We start from the raw sequence: 19,476 nt of genomic DNA on the forward strand, positions 1-19,476 counted from the left end.
GATAATAAAATTAAATGTTTATTGAACACCAAATCAGCATATTAGAATGATTTCTGAAAGACCATGTGACACTGAAGACTGGAGTAATGATGCTGAAAATTCAACTTTGCCATCAGTATTACAGTGGTGCAGGCAAGGAAGAGGGGAAGGAGACGTGGATTTGATCACAGCCAATTTACATTTTAAGCAAAAACACAAAAACAAAGCAGGTTCTCCAATAAAGAACAAGGCTTAGACACAGGAAAAAACGTAACAGCTTTGCGATGTAGTGTAGGCAAAGATAATAATGGACAAAGATCTGAACAAACCTGAGGGCTTAAATACAAGGAGATTGAAGGGGTGGAAGGCTGCGGCACAGCTGGAGGCCTGGAAACCTGTGGCGATATCAGGGTGAAGTCTGACCAAGGTGGAGCCTGAGGGGCGAGGCAGACTGGTAGAGCCAGTGGCATGACGGTCCATGGTGGAGACGAGGGAGCATGGAGCAAGGAGGAGCCAAAGAGTTGAAATGGGGCCGGCAAAAGCAGAACTGAAGAGGTCGGCGGAGCCACCGTAGGCAGAGCTGAGGAACTGAAGGAAGCCAGAAGGTGAGGAGCTGGAGGGACTTGGCAGAGGAGGAGGGAGAGGAAGACTAGACGGGACCATCGGCAAGAAAGTAAACAGGAGACTTGGTGAAACCAGCGGCAACGAAGTAGACAGGACTGAACCGGACCAACGGAGACAGGACGCTTGGTGTAGACAAAGATAACACTGGGCAAATCTGAACAAAACTGAGGGCTTAAATACAAGGAGATAACGAGGAAGGGCAGGGGAACATAATTGTTAACTATAATGACAAATGCGTGGTGGGAAACAAAGGCAAATTGAATACAAACACAGGAAACAAGGAAGTTTGTCCAGGGACATATACTATGATGGTAGTTGAACAAACTCAGGGTTACATGATTAGTTTCAAGTTGACAAAACCAAACCAATTCATTGAGGCTTTGTTGCTACCATGATGCTGATCATCAACTTTCTCTGTCAACTCTTTGGCTTTGATCCTGAGTTCATGGAGCGTGTGCACATGAAAGTGTCACATCACTAGCGAACAGCCAATCACATGGTATAGGCCCTAGGAAACATGGACAAACTGGAAGTTCATGAATATATCATAAACATTAACATAAGGGCTGAAGTCCCAGGGCCAGGGCAAGGATTGGCTATGGAGGGAATTAAAATTATTCTCAGATTGACTGGCCATCAGGAGCACCTGAACTTTTTCCGGTGGGCAGATCGGCAAAACCCCACCACACCCCGACTTAAGTGCTGTTGGACCGGTGTCTCCAGCGCAGCACTGAAAAAAAACTTGCTTGACTCTTTCGTCACTCTATTGAAGTGATAATCATCCCTAGACGCTTGACCCATACAATTATGGGTATTTGCAATTGTGGTAATTACAATTGTTTCGATCCAGAGAGAACCACATAAAACTTTACCATGTTGTTACTAACACTGTAAAAAAAATGGCATTATGGTATTTAATATTAACTATCCCTATATTTAATATTGGGTAATATAAGAGCAATATAAGTCCCTTATATCTCCTCTCTGACAATACAAAATAGTATCAGAAAAAATATACATGATGCTATTTTAGAACTGTACATTTAAAATGATTCAGTAAATGCATAAGACGTATAAAAACTTCATCAAAATGAATCAAAGGTGCTTTGTATCGACATAAAGAACTTTATGGATTCATTAGGTCGGACTGGTATGCTGACATGGAAATCTATGAAAGGTCCCGTTTTACCACTCAGTGTCGCGGTTGACCAAACCAGAATCAAGTATTCCAGAGAGTAATGGTAAGTAGTAAAACTCGAAGTGGACACTTTGATACGATAATTTTTTTATAGCTCAAATAAGAAGTCCAAACTAAACTATTATTTATGGCCAAGAACCAAGTTGATTTTACATGTATTTGCATTTTTCTCTCATTGATTTTTGCTGGTTTTGGAGTGAAGACAGAAGCTCTGTGCATATACAGTTCTGTAGAGAGGACTGCAGAAACCAAACAGATCAGTGTCAGGAGACCAGACTCTCCGCTGTGCTGTCAGCTGTCTGGCTCAGCCCACGTGCCCCAGTAGATGTACACCCCTAGTGTTTCTCCGTGCAGCTCTATTAATAAAACATCAATGCCTCCAATGTGCAATAGCTGAATTGCTATCCTTTAAAACGGACATCCGAAAAGTTCACTACACTTTTTTTATTGCGTATTTTATCATGCGAAGGGATCAGAAATGACCTCTTTGTCTGAGAGCTGCACACTCTTTAGTATTGCCTCTCTCAAAAACTCAAAATAACATCCACTCTTTTCCTCTTACCTGTGGTTTGTGTCCCATTTTGCAAGATGGTCAAGAGAGTATTTATACCTCACCCTTTGAGAGGCAGAGATAAAATAGGCCATTTACACTGCATCACTGCCTCAGCGGGAAGCCACATTCGTTTTTCACTTTTAGAAACAGATTTTTTCTGCTCTATCTCTAAAATATTAGCTAATTATTTTTATTGGAATATAATCAAGCATGATATTGCAAATCAGACAAAATGACCCACCTCTTCTATTCATAAAATAAGCTGATAATCTGTTACAATAAATTTGTTGCTTTTTCACTTGTTGAAAAACTTTTTCACTTGTTGAAAAAAAAAAAAAATTGCTTGTAAACTTCAGTTTACTTGAGTAATGAGCTAAATAGACATAATCCTTAAACATTTTGTCACAACTTTAAAGATCCCCTCTGGTGAAAATCAACTTTTTAATGTTGTTTAAATGTTTATATGGTGTTTTCAATATGCTTTAAGACAAGCCATGTGCAAATTCAAAAGTCAACCGCATTGTTGAATATTTTCTCCTTAAAACTGCAGTGAAAACACGTTTTGAAATCGCTGGTGTTTCTCGCGTCAAAAATTATGGTTGAATCACGGAGGCTACACCAGATATTTTGCCAAGAGATTTCTATTTATTATTTTATACATGTATCAGACATAGAGAAACAGGCATAGCAGAATAAGGCTATAGGTGAGGAGGTCTTCATTCCAGATTTCTCTGTTCTTCATTTCTCTATTCCCTCACCCCATCATGCCAGCTGTAAATGGTTTCTCTGTGTTTCTCCTTCCTCACCCCCTCATGCCTCTATTTCTCCTTCCTCTCACCCCTTCATGCCTCTATGTTTATCTGGGGTGGTACAGTAAGATTGAGCTTATATACTGTACACCACTCTGGGACTTACAACTTTCTTGTTTGGTAGAAAAACATGTTGCTTATGTTTAAAAATGGAACGTATACCTCATGCTTACACATGGTACAATCCACTTTCCATATTAAGAAACGATTTCTCAGTGTATTCATTTGTGGTAAATTTGCATCAGTTGAAAAACATTCCTTTCCTTGTAAAGAACATACCAACTGTACACATTTGATGTATTCAATCATTGGAACATCTCTGCTCAGTGAACGTTGCATTGCACACATACCTCTAAGCAAAATATATAACTCTCCCAGATCTCTCATGAGCACACATGTACAACAGACTCTGACTTCACAAAATACATTATGAAATTATCATGAAAATGAATAATGAAAAATAATACTAAAAAATAACATTAAACAGTAAAATGTTTAGTCTTTAGCGGGCTTTAGCATATCATTAACTGCTGTGAAGCAGAGGAGTCTCAAGAGAAGCCAGGTTATCCTGGTATAATCTTCTGTTGATATGAAAAATTGGGTACATTTGAATTATGAATTGGGTGAAGTATGTATAGGCCTATGATGTATATTACAATGTAATGATGAACTTAATGCCTTTCTCCACTGACGTTCTGAGTTTTTCAAAGCGTTTCTATACTGATTGTTAGAAGGCAGCTGTCTGACTCTAAGATGGCAAACGGGAACATGATTTAGAATAGAATAGATTACACTTTAATTGTCATTGTGCAGTAGAACCATACAACGAAATTTGCTTGTGCAGCCTCTAAAACAATACTCACTTTCATATACACACTCACACAATAAATAAAATAAGAAAATATAAAAAAACATTAGCAGGGCATCCAACATTACACTGAAGTTCCATTGCATAGAGTCCCTATCTAGAAAGTGCAACTGTGCTGACTGGGGGGTGGGGGTGGGGGGGGCATGATTGTTCAGTTCGATTGTTCAGACGTAGAGAGCGATACGCATTACCATTCTGATACATCGACTTGTAGACGACCTTGTATGAGTGAATGGAGACGGGGCTCATTTGCATATTCATTCTAGTCTTGTTGTACAAACCTAAATTGTGTGAAAAAAAATGTCCTCATTTTAAATAGTTTTAAATCAAGATTTTTTTTTTGTAAGAAATTAATATTTTTGGAGTTTTATGAGCAAATAAATTATGGCAAAATGTTAATATTTGGCCGAACTATTCCTTTAATTATAAATTCAGTTAATTTGTGATCACAGGTGAATGTACATGTGCTATTTCACAACAGTTTTGAATAAATCTCAGATTGCAGAGTCAGAACTATCCATTTTATATAGGAGTTTATCTTTCACCTTCTTGGCATTAAAAAAGAAATACACAACCAGGATACGTTCTATAGGCCTAGATTTATTGTGCTATAAGATATAACTCTTTTGGAGAGGGTTATTATCACTTCACAGCAGGCTGTGTTCAGCCGTCAGTACAGCAAAGCAATGTTGAACTTTTTAGCGAGTGCAACTCCTGTAATTTGACTTGCGAGATGAAGAACAACTTCTGTTGCTCCGGTCTGTCAGGGTGTATATATCAGCTCGGCTGAAGAGCAAAAGCAAATTTCTGTCATGTTTTCTCTCGCTCAAAAGTGTGCAGACAAAAGACGTAGAGAAGATTGCAATGTAGCAGACGAGGGGGTTAAGATGTCAGCTTCCCCAACCACCTGTCCTCTTTCTCCTCCATCTCTCCTGCTAGTCTGATGCTCTGTGAAATGGATTCACTCAGTCCATCATCTAGTCCCCTGTGTGCATTAGAAGATTGGAGCCGCTGGAGTGGCCTTCATGCATTTAGAGAGGATTTGCTTTACTTAGAAAGCGCTAAAGGTGTTTGGTCGACGGATGTGTGTGTTGTCTGACTATATCAGTTTGTGTACTTTGTGTCTATTATCATAGTGAGAGTGAATGTTTGCGTATTTATGGATGCTATCTCAAACAGTGAAGGAAATTGCATTCTTGTCTTCCACTAATCCAGTGGTTGGGAACCATGGCTCATGAGCCAAACCTGGCTCTTTGACAAATCATGTGGCTCTTCAGGTCTCTCACCCTTTACCAACAAATGATCGATAAAAAAATTAGACACATCACTGGCGATGTGCAGAGACTGCCGAAAAAGCAGCCAATTACAATTCATTTGTGCCTAACGAAGTTAACTCTTTCCCTGCCATTGATGGAAATTTCCGTAATTTTTGAGAAAACGCTTCCCCGCCATTGATAGAAATTTCTGGCTTTCCGTGTTTTCACTGTTATACGGTAGGGGGCGCTATTAGGCATCTTCTGAAAGAGTCTCCTGATCTCAAAACAGGCAAAGAAGCAGGAACAAGCGATATCATATGTAATCATATGCATATGTAAAATAATGTGATCATCAACATTAAACAGCATATAAATCAAATATTACTGAATGAAATGTTGACCCTGGACGAGCTATAGGACTGTGAAGCTTTGGGGGTGTTGATGGACTCAATCTACTCCTATGTTTTGATCATCGTATTGAATCTTATCTGGATGTAGTCTTTGACAAAAACACAATTTTTATTGTTTTTAAAGCAGAGGTTCTGTTCTTTCTTTTGATACATTGCATATTCAGATATTCATACAACAAAATATTTTGGGGGCCATGAAACTTTTGTGAAAACTAAATCTGCCGAGCTTAAAAAGAGCAACCTCTGAGCAATAAAATATTGCTTAATAAAATATAAAATAATTAAGTCTTAATAGAGATTGGAGCAAGAGAATAAAGGGATGTTCTAGGTTTCTTTTTACCACATTCTAAGTTTTGACTCTTTTTCTCTCAAATACTTCTCAGGCCTCATTTGTGTCTTTTATTTCTCCTAAGGAATTTTAGGCAGGTTTGGTTTGATTTATACTAGGGCTGCAACTAACGATTATTTTGATAATCGATTAGTTGGTCAATTATTTCTTCGATTAATCGGTCGATTATTTCTTCGATTAATCGGATTTAAAAGCCCACTTTTATTTTATTGACAACCTATTGCCCAAAGCTGATTGAATGCTATGTAAACATATAGTGTGTATATATATATATATGTATGTTATATATATGTTAACTGGACACAGTATCCTGTTACTGTCATTTCTTTATCCTGTAAATGTAAGAAACGTCTTACATATCCAATTACACGCTGTTATCCCTTTACAATTACCACTCTCATGAATTACATGTTGACATTTAAACCAAAATTTAATGTCCAACAACACATATTTCAGCTAAATTAATATTGTTGCGCTGAATTTTAATTGTCTCCCTCTAATGCGTCCTGTCTGTTTGACGTGCATGCACTCACCGCGTTGGATTACATACCTTACCCGCAGCAGTTTACTCCACTATATTTTTCTATGCATTTTGTCCATAGAAATGCATTATTCAGTGCTGTAATTGGATGTGACTAGCGGAAGTTTTCCGTGCACTGTGGGCAGACGCGACTAATCGTTAATGACATTCGTTGTCGATGATTTTTATTATCGATTATTACAATTTTTGTTTTTGATTAGTTGTTGCAGCCCTAATTAATACGAACTCTGGCATGATGGTTCTGTTAGCACGGTTCATTTTGAATAAGGGTGAACGCTGTAATCCGAACCCTGGTGCGCACCAAACAAGCGGACTGAGACCGCTAAAAACATGGGGCTCTGTCTGCTTCCAAGCGATCTCTGGTGCGGTTCGAATGGAATATGAACGCAACATGGACCAAATATATGTAAAGAAACCAAAAACGGGAAGATGAGATTCATATTCGTGATGTTGCCCACAGTTCGATACAGGCATCAGAACTGCGTCTCCTTGCACAAAGAGTGTATTTGTGTGTGTGGCGGAGGGATCCCTGTTGTTTTGACTCCTTTACACATTTTATAAGCTCTTCACGAGTTCTCAGCTGGTCTAAATACCATCATATGTAGGCTACGCACATTCAACGAGCGCATTTAGCCCAGCACACAGCATTGTTTTGGATGTTCGTTAAGTTCCATCTCGAAATATAGGCTATGTCATAAAAGCTGACCAATTGGGTTGTGAACGTATCCCTATGCCTTTAGGTTCGGTGTTAAACATGCCAATATGAATGCTAAGCAGACCAGAACTTCTCCTCTGGGAGAGCACCTCTGCCCTTTCCCACCCTATTCTCAGCTCCAGCAATGCTCAAAACAAAAGGAATGAACAGAGAGAACAAGGAGAGATGTTGAAGGGTTGGGTAGGACTCTCTAAGACAAAGCCATGAGATTTGAGCGAACAGTCTCTGTTGGGTAATATATGCTTTTACACTTAATTTTCTTTGATGTCACTCAAGATTTTTGACAATGTCAAGTTAGAAAGAGGCTAATCACAGTCTTTGCTTGGTCTCCCTCCACCATCCAGGCCTTTTAAAAGGAAACAAAGAGCCACTTTTATGTGATCTTGTTTTTTTCTACCTGAGCTCAAAGCCACACGTGTGCATCTAATGGAATGTCTTCTCAGTAATCCAGGTCACTCTTCCCAGGTCCTTGAAAGCAGGATGTTTACTTACAAACAAAATATACTCTCTACACCAGCTTTTCCAATTCTGCTCATTGATAAACTCTCTGAATTACAATTTCACAGAAAAAAAAGCTAATTCAGAGACTCATACACTACTACACATTCATGCTTGTTCAAATATTTCACATTCAAATATTTGTCACCCGTAAATTCCACTTATAGATAATCAAAGGCCATGTACACATTAAAGCTGCATGACAGATGTTATCAAAGTATTTTACAGAAAAGATGAAATGAAAATGTTACATTATAAAAAGTTTTTATTTTTTAATCTTTTTTTTAATCTCCAAACCTAAAAGCTTTATAATGTTAAAGATTACAATTCCAAAAAAATTTTCTTTTTTTTTTTTATCAAAGAATCCTGAAAAATATTAAAGTTTTCCATAAAAATATTAAAGGGCACCTATTATGACTCTTTTCACAAGATGTAAAATAAGTCTCTGATGTCCCCAGAGTATGTATGTGAAGTTTTAGCTCAAAATACCCAACAGATAATTTTTTACAGCATGTTTAAATTGTAATTTTTGGGGGCTCAGAAAAACGCGCTGTTTTAGTTTTTATATTAACTTATTTTTCATCTTGCTTTTATCCACTATTAATACAAGCCTGCTGTAGCAGACCCTGTCCGAATGATGACCAAAATATACTGATGAGTTCAATGAAGTTTAATGTAAGTTACATCACACAAAAGATGAAGCGTTAGTTTGACTCCAGAGAGTCACAGTAAGAGCTGAATAAACAGTATAAGAAGTGAGCATTAAAGTCTTATCCATAAACTCTCTCTCTCACCCTTTCATTATCATCAACATACACAGCGAAGTACACAAAACACTCATTACAACTTAACAGTAAACAAATATTAAACACACTTTTTCAATGACTCGATGAGCTGTCATAAAGTGCGCGCTCTCACTTTCATTTCTGCCGTGATCAGTCACGTTAGGCCTGTCGCTCCGGAGACCGTAAGCTGGATCACAAACAGTACAGATCCATCCTCGAGTAACAGCGAGAGTAAATGAAGACTGCTATGTTCATTCTTACATCCAACACCAAAACACCTCAATCGCTTAGGAGACATTCTTGTCTACAGCTGCTCAAGCGTCGAAACAATGGCAGACTCTGTGTCCAGCTCACTCAGGGTGGGTCTATGCTCAAACTGCAGTGTCAATCAACAGTCGTGGGAGGGGCCTGTGCAAAGTGACGTCACATTGGCCCGAATCTGAGAACAGCTCATTCTGAGACAGTGCTTATGATTTATGGGGATTATAAAAAAGCACTGGGTGGATTTTTATCATTATAAGGTGGTTGTGTACACACACTGCCAACACACATTTATGTTCAAACACCATGTAAAAGTACATTTTGCATAATAGGTGCCCTTTAAGCAGTAGAACTGTTTTCAACTGATACTACTAAGAAATGTTTATTGAGCACCAAATCATCATATTAGAATGATTTCTGAGGGATCATGTGACACTGAAGACTGGAGTAATGATGCTGAAAATTCAGTTTTGCCGAATAAATTACATTTTAAAATGTATTTAATAGAAAACGGTTATTTTAAATTGTGAGTTAACACTATTAATGTTTTTGTTTTGTTTTTTACTTTATTTTGATCCAATAAATGCAACATTGCTGCCCATTACAGACATTCTAAAAAAAAAAAAAAAAACACTTAAAAGTGTATATTTTAAAAAGTATAGTAATTATATCAAATAACATGAACCAAATAAAATGTATATAGCCTACTTTGTTAAATGTGAAAGCGCGAACGTTTTGGATACACACACACACACACACCACACATTTTTATTTTTATTTTTATTTTTATTTATTTTTATTTTTAAGACGTGTGGTGTGTGTGTATCCAAAACGTTCGCTCTTTCTGAACTTTAGAGGGAGTGAGATGTCTGCCTTCATTGGGAGTAATTTCCTGGCCCTGCATGTGTGGGCAGTGAGATGTAGGCAGGCTGTTTCTGAGGAGCTTCTCGTTGCTCTCTCACGGGCATGTAGTGCTGCAAAATTCCATTAACAATCTCACAGCTCGGACGCGACTGCACACTGAGTCTGGCCGCACAGGTGGGCTGTCATCTCCCGATAGAAGAGCAGCCCCTCTCTGCTCAGTACTACCGTCCTCCCGTGGCCAGCCGTGTAGGATATTCTGGCAATCCGACTATAGTGAGAATTGGGGTTAACACAACAGGAAGGTCCTGTGATTTCCTGGAACACAATAATAACAGCGCCGAATAAGATCTGAATCTCCCATTCTGCCTATCACCAGAAAGAAATGCATTATGAGTGGTCTATTTAAATTAGCAGAAGTGTTGTTAGTTATATGTTCTCTATTATTTAACTGGCAAATAATGGACTATAAAATGTCTCACGATTTTTATTTCCACTGCACTTGTGTTTCATTAGCGGTGGTGAATGGTGATTGTTACTTCTGTAGGGGGCGGCAAGAGTATTATGGGTGTATCATTGAATCGTTTACTCAGATTCGTTCACACTGATTCATTCAGGAACAATACATGGCTACTGCGTGCTGCTCTGAGACGTGTAACAGTCGTTTTTGCGGTGGCTTTTTGGAATACTTTGGTTGGAGCAAAAATAGACAAGGTAACTGTCAATATTTAATACTCAATAAATATTAACTTCTTGCATATTGAAATGCTGTAGTAGGCTATAATAGGCCTGGCCTAGCAGCTAACACACTAGTGCTGTTTTACTTAAAATCACGTGGTGTGCATAGTGATGAAATGTGCTTTCTATTTACCTATTATTTTTCCTAACGAGAGTACCAGAACCACTTCCTAGTATCCCAACTCAGTAGTATACGTATGAACGTTTTAAGAACGTTTTAAGAAAGAGTTAGACAATAATTTAGTTTTATAGCGTCGTCTTCAGTAGAAAAATTGCGTTAGATTTGGAAAGTTCGATCCGTTAATGTGAATCCGTTCAAACTGTACGGTTTGATGAGTCATTTTAGAAATTTGGTTATTTGCATTGCCAACCGAAAAAAAGTTTCCTTTTGTCATGTTTTAAATATCAAATTTTGTGTATTCAATTATTTTTAGTATTAGTATTAGAAAAACATGCATAAAAGTTATTGTTATTATTATAATTTTTTGTAATATTGGTGCGTTAAATAAATGAAAATTATTAAATATTTATTCAGTAACGGTTTGGAAAACATGCAATCATTATTTTAATAAACAAGAACTGCATTGGTTTAAATGATTGTTCCTCTGAAAACAATAACAAAAAAATAAATACATAAATTCAAAGGTGAAAAAAAAAAAATCAAGATTATTTTTAATCAAGATTTTTTATTAGCTGTATCATCCAGCCTTTCTAGTTGCCCGGCTGCATAAATGAGTGCTTATTTTGTGAGTTCCCACATTCTAAACAAATAGATTTAATTGTACTGGATTAAAATTGCACTGACATGTCTGTGTCACCTCAAATAATTTAGCTAATAAAAATTATCCCAATGATGCAGCATGTTTATCGCATAGTGCCTGTAAATATTATTTCAGCTGTGAGTTAGACATGCACCACAAATATCCAGGTCAAGGACTATTGTTCTCTCACACACACATATACACCCTCTCTCTCTCTCTCTCTCTCTCTCTCTCTCTCTCTCTCTCTCTCTCTCTCTCTCTCTCACACACATTGTATCTTGTATCACATTGTACATTGTATCTCATCTCTTTCTCAATTTCAGTGGTCATGACATTAAAAACTATCAATTTGTGGTAAAACACTTTTTGGTTGTGCTCCCCCAAGGCATTTCCACAGTAACCCCTGACAGAAACCACCAAGACATTTGTCATTGCACTTTTTCTTTGCTTTTGTATATCCCTGCAAATGTCATTTGAAATGAGAATCTATTGGTGGGTTGGATTACATCGGATGCTCTGTGCCGTGCGTCTTACAGCCTGTCATAATTTCTTTGCCCCAAGGTGGCCGTGACATTTGTTGTGGGTTCAGAAGTTCACCAAGAGACCACGAATGACTTCACCCAAATCGGGAAACCTTTTCTAATGGGAACAGTAGCTCTCGGTAAGACAAACCTCTCTTATTGTTTTCCCCCCAAAAAAATTATTTGGACACTTATGTCACACTCAAAAATGCAATTTCATTGCATCAGAACCAAAACATCAAGTGACACATCACCATCTAACAAATGATGCTGTAGCTTCTCTCGGAACAAACTTAATTTTTGCAATGGCTTTTAAAGTCACCACCATCAAATAAAATTTTACAAGAATGTTGCAGTGTTTATTATAAATTATTTATATGTGGACATCATAGTTCCTTCCTTCTTAAGCAACGGCATTTCATTCACTCACATGACATCGTAGCAGTGTTATTTTAGTATCACTTAAATACTATTATAGTTTTTGTTAATATTTAATTTAGATTTTATTTTTCTGTTTTCACTTTATTTTAGTTTAAGTTTTAGTAATTTTGTTGTTTTTGAAATTTTTAATGTCTGTAACTTTTACTTATTAGTGTTAGTTTATTTAGTTTTAGTTATTTTAGCATTTCGTTAAACTAAAATCAAATAAGAAATGTTGTTTTATATTATTTCAGTTAATGTTTATTTTGTTTGAAGAGACGAAAATGATTTTTCATTGTTTAATTATTACTTTTAGTTCAAAATAATTACCTTGGATCAGAAACAAAATAAAGTCTCGCCCTACAGTAGGTCACAATAGAGAAGAAAAGCTGATTGCAATTTCTGTTTCATGCCAACTTAACCAACTGGCCATGAAGTCAGTTCCATTTGCATTAAGTACTTTGTACTTAATTTTGAACAATAAGTCCATTTTTTGGCATGTTTAAACCAAACAAACTTCATTTTTGGGACTATTTAGCTTGAATTGTGTGTTTGTGTCTTAAAATGAATGGCCCTTGGATTTGTATTTTATGGAATGGAATGGTATTCATACATTTTTAAATTGAACTGAAGTGTCCAGATGCTTTCTGATGCCAGTGTATTCCAGGATGAAGAATATTTTGTTTCTCTGTTCGTGTAGTGTGTGGGCAGTGGCAATGTCAGTGTGTTTGGGTTTAGTGAAGTGAAGTGAAGAGATTTGGAATCTGTAGAGACACCAGTGTGTGTGTTCATTGCAGCTGGTGTGCTGAGCAGTTAATGAAAGTACCTCTCGAACCTTATCACTGTGACAATGTAGATGTTAGCCAGGAGTCCAGGGAATTCTCTCTCTGTCCCTCTCTCTAATCCTGTTAATTGGCTGCCACACTCAGAGCTGTAAGGTCCTGAGGCAGCCAAACCTTGCTGGCCCGCAGGAGGCTCCTGTCAACAGAACAAACAAAATCCGCCTGCGAGAGTCTCACACATCGCCTTGCTCTCATTTACAGCCAAAGCCACTGCGACACCTTTGAATAGACAGCTGCTTGCTCAACGGCTTTTTTAAAGGGCCCAGCACACGCCCCTGTGGAACCTCCAGGCACCTAATGGGCGTCTGCTTTTAAGGAGTCACAAGGCCAGGCTTTGTTTATAGTGACAGCTAGGGGAGTCTATCTGTCTCTGATCCAGCTGACAAGAAGGGAATAAGATGGTCCGGTATCATACAGGAGCACTTTACAAAAAGAAAAAAGGGCGGGGGAGATGCTTATAATGCATGTCAGCATACTGTGCGGCGGTTACAAGGTAGGTTGTTAGTATCTGCTTGGTTAATGCAGATGCTGTAGAATAGGTACAAAAAGTGGAGCAGTCTCACAAGGGCCCACCGTTTGGTTTATTTGTCTGAAATCTGGTTTTGGGCTCTCGGGAGCATCTGCAATTACAAGGGCTCTTACCTTTCGCTGTGCGCCATCTGTTGTAATGTACTGGGTTTAGTCCCCTGCTCCTCGTTCGTATTTATCTTACTGATGATTTTCATTTGGTGCAAGAGAAAACACAGTTGTGACTGTCAGCACTTTTAAGAGAACATTTATAGAGCTGCTTTCAATTCCCTAGATTTTTTATAAGAGTTACTAACACTGAGGGTAGACTTTTAAAATGGACCGTTTCATTTAGACCTTTCATTCGAAGCCATTTTAAAATGCAAATAAACTCACAACTGTGACTGCACGTTTTAAATTAATGCGGCAAGTTGCTATATGGAAACTGTAAACAGCCTATAGTTAGTCTAATAAAGAATATTAGGCCTACATGACAGGAGAATTTTAAATTAAATTGATAAAATAAAACATAAAATGTATTTATTTAACAAGCTTTTATTGTGTTTTTTTTTTTTTTTTTTTTTTTTTTTGTGGGGGTATTTAAAAAAAAATTGTATTCACATCTCTAAAAATATTCTTTAACCATTCCTCTATAAGTATTTCATTGCTTACTGCTTTAGTTACAAGTTGTTCCTGAAAAGCTTATATGTGGTCGAGGGAATATTATAGTGTACAATTTTTTTTTTTTTTAATTTCCATTTATCAAGCCAGCCAGAGGAATGAACCTAAATGGTGTTTATGTAACACTTTTCAGCCATTTATTTAATTTAATAATTCACTGTAAATGTGTTTCATGTTGTGACATCTAAATTATCTGGTTTTAATAAATTAAAAAAAATCTCTTCAATATGATTGAATCAGCTTTAATAGGTTCTTACACCATCAAAAATAATTTTTAATGGTAAGTTTAGGTAGCTCATTAAGCTATAAATTGCATTTTCAGTTAACAGTGGTTAAGAAATGTCAACAGTATCTTGACTAATATGTTTCTTCCAATCAGGTGGGATTGTCAACGTCATGCCTTTTTTATTTTCTGAAATCTCCCATGTTAAAACACAGGTAATATTATGATAATTAATATCATATGTATCCCTTTTGTTGTGCATTAAACTGTGTCATGAGGATTCTACATTGTAATGGAAGTATTTTGGACAGGTCTTATGGTTCAGAAGAGCTGTACTAGGGGGACTTGCCACATGCACAATCTTAAATATATTATGGTAAGTTTTGATTTTATTTATTTTTTTATAACAAATATATGAGCTTTTTATTATCATCATTATTAAATGCAGGACATTTAAAGAAATGGCTAATCCAAAATGAAAATTGTCTCCATGTGCTCACCCTCATGTCATTACACACATATGACTTTCTGCTACGCAAAAAGGAATATTGACAAAGCTTTCATTCCATTCAATGAAAGGATATCCAAAAATGACAAAAAGCTCCATATAATTACCAAAAAAGCAGTCCACCTGTGCACTATATGCCAAGCCTTTTAAATATAGCACTATATTTTTGTGTGAGGAACTGACCGAAGAGATTTTTTCGGTGAACTATCCTTTTAATGCTTTTTTAATATTATGCATAGTCAACTAAATGGAGTCAATATGAAGCCAGCTTCAAGTTCTCTTTTGTTACAAAGGTGATGTGTCCTTCAGTTTAATTGAAATGTAGGACTACTGTCAAGTTCAAAGTTAACAATACAAAGCCCTCCTTGCTCATTTGTCACAGCAAAAGCACTTACCGTTTTTAAAATAACCCAGAAAGAGCTGAACCAAATGACTTCCATCTCAAGTACATGCAGACGTCCGTGGCTCGTCTCCCTCCTGAGCTGGCCGCTTGTCCTCCATTCCTGATGTCTCTCTGATTTTAGCACACCCTGAAAAACTCTCCAACACACTGACGTTTCATCTAATCATCTGGAAAGAAGTTATTGAGTTACCAATCAGCACTATGTTACTCAGGAGACCCAAAGCAATTATGTTGGAGCAGATGAGATGAAAGGAGACTGATACAGGAGATGAGATCTCATGTCAGCCTCTTCGGAGACCCAGAATGCACTGCTGCACCCCTGCCACTATGGCAGAACTTTGTCTTTCTCTCATATCACTGAGATTTACACTCATCCGCTGATAGAAGACAGTGTTTCAACTTGTGTTTGGCAATGGAAAGCATCATCTTTCCATTCCAGCTAAATCGATTGTTATCTGAAGATTTGTTTCGACACATTGTTTACTCAACAGAGACAGGATTGTCCACTTAGAGTGTGTTCACACTTGGCAGGTTTGGTTTGATTTGATTGAAACAAACTCTGGTATGATTGCTCTGTTAGTACGGTTCATTTGAATAAGTGTGAACGCTGCCATTCAATCCCTGGTGCGCACTGAAAAAGTGGGTCTCAGTCCACTTCCAAATGAACTCTGGTGCGGTTTGAATGAAATATATGAACACAACAGACCAAAGACATGGACCAATGTCACAAGATGCAACCATAAAAAGGACAGAATGCTCAAGCATACCTGTTTTTCCCCCGTCATAGGAGCCATGTTGCCCATTACAGTTTCCATACAGGCGTCGCAAACAACATTTCCTTACAGCAGATCTTTATTTGTGTGTGTACCGGAGGAATTCCTGGCACTGTTTTGACTCCTTTACACATTTAATAAGCTTTTTTGAGTTCTCAGGTGGTAAAAATACCATCATATCTACGCACATATAACAATCGCATTTGGCCCAGCACACAGCAGTGTTTTGGATATTCGGTAAATTCGGTTTTTGGTTCGAACCAAGAGAACCGTACTACAAAGGTGAACCCACTACACCCTTAGTTCACCTAATAAAAAAATCACCGCTATTTTTGAGACAGCAAGTCTTTTTTTTTTTATGTTGTAAAACTTTACAACATAAAACACATATCAGCCAGCATTTTCTCTGGCATTCTTCTTCAGGCCTAATTCTGGTACACAGTTTGAGCCACCACAGTAACAGGGTATTTGATTCAACTTCCCATGTCCTGGTTACATGAGCTCCTGCTTCTTTGTAGCTTTATTTGATTTGCTGCATCTAATCCAGACGTATTTACTCTTTCCTCAGCCAACATGCTTGTTTGATTTAACTGTATTCGGTGTCACCCAATTTAACCGACTGAACTCTCACGCCATCATTTCTGGCCAGATGCGCTTAAGGCCCATGTTCCAGCACCGTGCAACCTCTGTGAAGGTTTTATTTATTTTTTTTACTTGTCATCCATTACATCCACTTTCTTCTGAAGCTTGACAGATTCAGCCCTCCTCCTTTATGGCTCAAATCGGCATCATGTGGTCTTTTTTTAGAGATATTAGACAGCTACTGCACATCTCGTCTTTCTATCAGCCTTTAGATGTTTCTTTTTCTAAACAGGTGTGGATATAATCATCAGATCATGCCCAGAATAGATGCAGTGCAGTATCTTACAGCTCAAGTGTGTAATTTTTGATGTTACTTAAAATACTTTCTCTTATCCAAGCTTAATATGCAGAGACATTGTAATTTGTTGGCTGATTCCTGTGAGATGTGTACAAAGCAGCATTTAAAAAATAATCTTGTTTGTGTAAAAATATTGACAAGCAAAACTGCATAATTATTTTTAAATAACGTCTTGAATTTATTTATTATTATTTTTTAAACTTTAGTGGCAAATTGTTTTGTCTTATCAGGACTACATTTAGTGAGTTAACATTGTATTAAGGATATATTTTTTTTTTTTTTTTTTTTGCATAAAAATATTTAAACATCCCTACAACAAAATAAATAGCCTCACGGGCAACACTCCGGCATCAAGTGATTTCAATAAAGGCAAAAATGCAAAAAATAATTATTGGTGATAAGCAAAATTGCATGACAAAATTCATAGAATATATCTTTATTTATATAGTAAGTGTTATTTATACTAACTTAACTTTTTATTGCTTATTTGGTAAGTAAATCTTGTATTAAGGTTTAGGTATTTTTACTTGATTCAAATACCAGCCAACCAACCAATCGACCCCACCAACCCAACCAAAAAGCCTGACAGCCACATTTCTTTAGCCAATGACCTGACTTTGGGGGTGTGACCATCGGTTTGTCTGACTAGTGACAGTTTGGACAGTGTTCAGGAAACATGTTTGTACATGGTAATTTTTTACAATTCCACTTGATAACATTAGTAGTGCAGAAATAATTTACTTTAAAAGGGTCCTATTATGTTTTTCCACTTTTTCCACTTTAGTTAGTGTGTAATGTTGCTGTTTCAGGATAAAAAAAGATCTGTAATGTTTCAAAGCTCGAAGTCCACTCCAAAGGGAGATATTTTATTTAACAGAATCCCCTTTTCAAGAACTGCAACGAACGGCTCGTCTGGACTACAAAGTGATTTTAGTGTTTTTTTTTTTTTTTTGGCTTCAAAAATGCTCTTCAGAAACCTATGGGTGACATCACGGACACTACGTCCATATTTTTTACAGTCTATGATATTTACACTAGAGAAGAACTCGCAGTTATGGAAGGGCGGGACATTTCCCGTACACACGCTAATCGCTGCCAGTCACAACACATTTCGGATGGAGGGCCTTCATCAAAATCGGCTTGTTCGAGTCAGACAGGGGAGAGAGGTGCTATAACAATGTAAAATATGTGAAAAACAATGTGTTTTTTTATAACAATCAAGCATGAAAACATATTCTGGTACACCCCAAATACAAAATCAGGACTTCATAAAAGGGCATAGAATTCAAACCCCTTTAAATTACATTGTGTAATGTAATACTGTACATCTAAACTGCATAAATTATTTCCAAATTCTTACATAATTTCAACAAGCAACAGCTCTTTTTAGATCAGTTTTACAGATTTGTTTGTTCTAACCTGTTTCTGAAACAAAAAATGACTTGGCCACAACACTGTGGATTCATTTCAGCATAATTTGCCTCAATATCACACACATCTTCTTGATTTCCCAAAGAAATGTAACTCCCATTCACTCATTGATAGGGAAATCTGCCCTGTTTAATGTGCTTTTATCAGCACTTTGCATCAGTGCTCTCACCCCAACCTGTCAACTGCAGAGCGATTTTCCTTTTTCTTAGTTTGCCAGCTCATAATTGTATCATCTAATTATCGAAATGAGCATAATTTTATTTTGCACCTTCTATTCAGAGAGCAGAGGAGGAGAGCTTCTCTGGTTTGCATTGAGATCTTCTGAAGCATAGCTTGTACAGATTAGAAGATAAATCTCCGGTGGCCGCTGGAGAGCGAGGAAAACCGTTTTATGAAGTTGTGTGTTGCCTTTTGAAGCAAATGCTTTTCCTTTGATTTTTGTCAACTTTTTCAACTTTTTTTTGTCAGTCTTTTTTTTTTTTGAGGCTGATCTTTTATCTTTTTCCTTTTTATCTACATTCACAATATCAACCTAGTTTTACTTGGGCACTGATTCTTAACCAGGGGTGCATCTACCCCGAAGCGATACTTTAGGAGGCTTTAGAGGGGGTGGGGGGCTGTCAGAGGTTAAAACTTCTGATGAAACTGTTTGTAATTACTAATTGTCGGAACACAAATGAAGACCTTTTTGATGAAATCTGAGAGCTTTCTATCCCTCCATAGACAGCTATGCAACTACCAATTCTTGAGCTTCAAAAAGTTCATAAAGAGATTGTAAAACTAATCCATATGAATTGATTTAGTCCAAATGTTCTGAAGAGACTCAAGCGCTTTGTGATGAATAGATTGAATTTAGGCTTTTATTCACATTTAAGTATTTATCAGCAAACAGAAACGCAGCCGAACCTGCTTGATGCGCGAGAAAGAACCTCTAGTTTTAAGAAGAAAATACTCAGCAATGGTGTTGACTTATGAATTTGCACATGGATTGTCTTAAAGGGGTCATGAACTGCATTATTTT

At 37.2% G+C, this 19,476-nt stretch overlaps 1 protein-coding gene across 1 annotated transcript in view; it reads left to right on the forward strand.

The window, feature by feature from the left end:
- The window catches only part of LOC307149940 (uncharacterized protein), a 128,800-nt gene that overhangs the window by 66,257 nt on the left and 43,067 nt on the right, over positions 1 to 19,476 (forward strand). The window contains exons 9-11 of the mRNA XM_079856572.1: positions 11,768 to 11,867; positions 14,557 to 14,615; positions 14,712 to 14,776. Coding sequence (XP_079712698.1) covers positions 11,768 to 11,867; positions 14,557 to 14,615; positions 14,712 to 14,776 — 224 coding nt within the window. The remainder of the gene's footprint in view (positions 1 to 11,767; positions 11,868 to 14,556; positions 14,616 to 14,711; positions 14,777 to 19,476) is intronic.

Source organism: Squalius cephalus (genome assembly GCF_949319135.1).
Source record: "Squalius cephalus genome assembly, chromosome: 22".
Lineage (NCBI taxonomy): Eukaryota > Metazoa > Chordata > Actinopteri > Cypriniformes > Leuciscidae > Squalius > Squalius cephalus.